The sequence below is a fragment of the Dendrobium catenatum genome, unplaced genomic scaffold, assembly GCF_001605985.2.
Source record: "Dendrobium catenatum unplaced genomic scaffold, ASM160598v2 fragScaff_scaffold_1055, whole genome shotgun sequence".
NCBI lineage: Eukaryota > Viridiplantae > Streptophyta > Magnoliopsida > Asparagales > Orchidaceae > Dendrobium > Dendrobium catenatum.
In genome coordinates, this window is record NW_021319517.1 from 205,742 (window position 1) to 207,817 (window position 2,076).

The following is a 2,076-nucleotide window of genomic DNA, read 5'->3' on the forward strand; positions in this document are numbered from 1 at the left end:
CCCTTAGCATTTATTACAACTAAAAGAGCGGCCAAATTAGAGGAGATAGAGAGAGGGAGAGAGAGAGAGGCGTTTGAGATTTCAGGTAGTTTTCCAAAAAAAAATATTTTAGGATTTCAATGGGCAAAAATTTAAGCTATTTTTATGGGCTTGTTATTAATTTTTTAAAATATTTAAAATATTTAAATATTTAATTTTAAGATAAAACAATATTAATTGGTAATACCTGAATATAAAAAACAATTACGTAACGTACATTTCAATATTGTTATTTTTTTATGAGTTAAATGTATATTAAGATTACTGCTCCATTATATGACATCAAAGATTTACAGTAATCTCAATCTAATATATACAATTTTATCCTAATCAAATTTTGACTTCATTTGGAATAGCATTTTTATTGATTTCTAAAGCAATTTTTTAGAATAAAAATTTTTAAGTTCAAAATTTGTATTTGTGCTAAAAAACTTTTTAAAAAATAGTAAAAAGTTATCTCAAATGAAATTATAGGCCAAAATAATCAGATTATTATATGGATATGCTACCGTATGAAAAATTTATTTTGCGTTCAAAAAGAAGAGTGATATAAAATGTAAACAATCAACAAGAAAAATTCATTAAATTTTCAGAATTATTACATATCAACAAGGTTCTACATTGAGAACCTTTATAAATGGATATGTTCCGTAAAAAAAATGTCATCATAGGACATATCATCATCATATCATCAATTGTTAAGTCCAAAAATAAGCCCTTCATAGGGCATTTTCCTCTCCTTTCCGTCATCACCAAGGCTGAAATAAATCGTCTTCATCCTCAGAAACACCTGGCAAGTCAGCAAACTATCAGATCCCGCCTGATGTGCTTTCCCCACCGCACGCTTCACGTTTAGCTTCTCCGCCACCTTCTCCAGTCCCCCGTAAAGCCCATCACATCTTCTTATTAAGCACTTCACATCATATATGCGGCCACCAAAAAACCATTTTGTTAGCGCCATGAACTCCTCCATGGTCTCTGGCAGCATCACTCGCATCTTCGTCGTCAGCTGAAATAGAGCTTTGAACAAGATTACAAAATCGTAGCATCCATGGAAAGCTACCCATGTCGCTTTGGACAAGTCACCGACGAGGCCCGCATCAAGCAGAAGGCGGGCGAGCCAGGCGGAGGGCATGCCAACCTGTCGATTCCAGGTAAGATTTATCCCAGACGACTCGAGAAGGGAGATTGCGCCGGGAGCGTGAGGGTGGCTGCGGAGGTCGAAGTCTTGGAGTTCGAACTGCCAGGTGGCGGAGGAGGTGCCGCCGTCGCTGATAGTTATGCCGACTTGAGTGGGGCGGATGACGTTGGCATTCAGTTTAAGGACAGAGTAGCGCTCGGTAGGGGAGAGCTGCGTGTGATGCTTAGAGTGTCGTAAAATGCAGCCGAGTGTGAACTCAGTGTCGAAGAAGACGAAGGGGGAGCGGCAACGGCGAGAAAATTGGATGAAGGAGGCCGATTCGATGTAGAAGTTTCGAATATCGACGTGATGAAGAGCAGCCATGAGAGCTTTATTGCGGAATTTTTGGAAGCAGTACAAATGTCGAATGAGTTCTGAGTTGCCGTAGAATGATATATATATATATATTATTATTATTATTTTATTAAATTTGGAATGTGCCGTTCAGAATTTGTTAAATTTATGCGGTGAACGTTGATTTTTTTTAATTAATTTGTTAAAATTAGGATTTAGATTCAGGGTTCTCTTTAACTTCAATTTGTGCGGTGAAATTTAATTTTAAAAAAATCTAAATAAGGACATTCTTATCGATGTCTGTTGCCAGTTGAGAATATTTTAGTTGGCTTTTAAAAATTAAATAGAATATAAAGTAATTAATGTTACACACAAATAAATTAACACTTATGTTTATTGATAAAAAATTAATAAATTTTAAAGAAATTGAAAAAAAGTTAAAATTGAAAATATATATTATGAGTTTTAGAAAATGCATGAAGAATTATCATATTATCTAAGGATTGTTAAATTTATTGGTTGATGTAAATTACTTTTTAATATATGATATGTTATAAAGAAAT

At 34.4% G+C, this 2,076-nt stretch overlaps 1 protein-coding gene across 1 annotated transcript; it reads right to left on the reverse strand.

Moving 5' to 3' along the window:
* Positions 1-730: 730 nt before the first annotated feature.
* LOC110100695 (probable CCR4-associated factor 1 homolog 11) lies at positions 731-1,543 on the reverse strand. The gene has a single exon (XM_020828312.2). It carries the CDS (start codon positions 1,541-1,543, stop codon positions 731-733), a length of 813 nt encoding a protein of 270 aa, XP_020683971.2.
* Positions 1,544-2,076: the final 533 nt, after the last annotated feature.

What these genes read in the sequence shown, in the direction of transcription:
- LOC110100695 (XM_020828312.2), bottom strand. Translation starts at nt 1,543, where the DNA reads ATGGCTGCTCTTCATCACGTCGATATTCGAAACTTCTACATCGAATCG.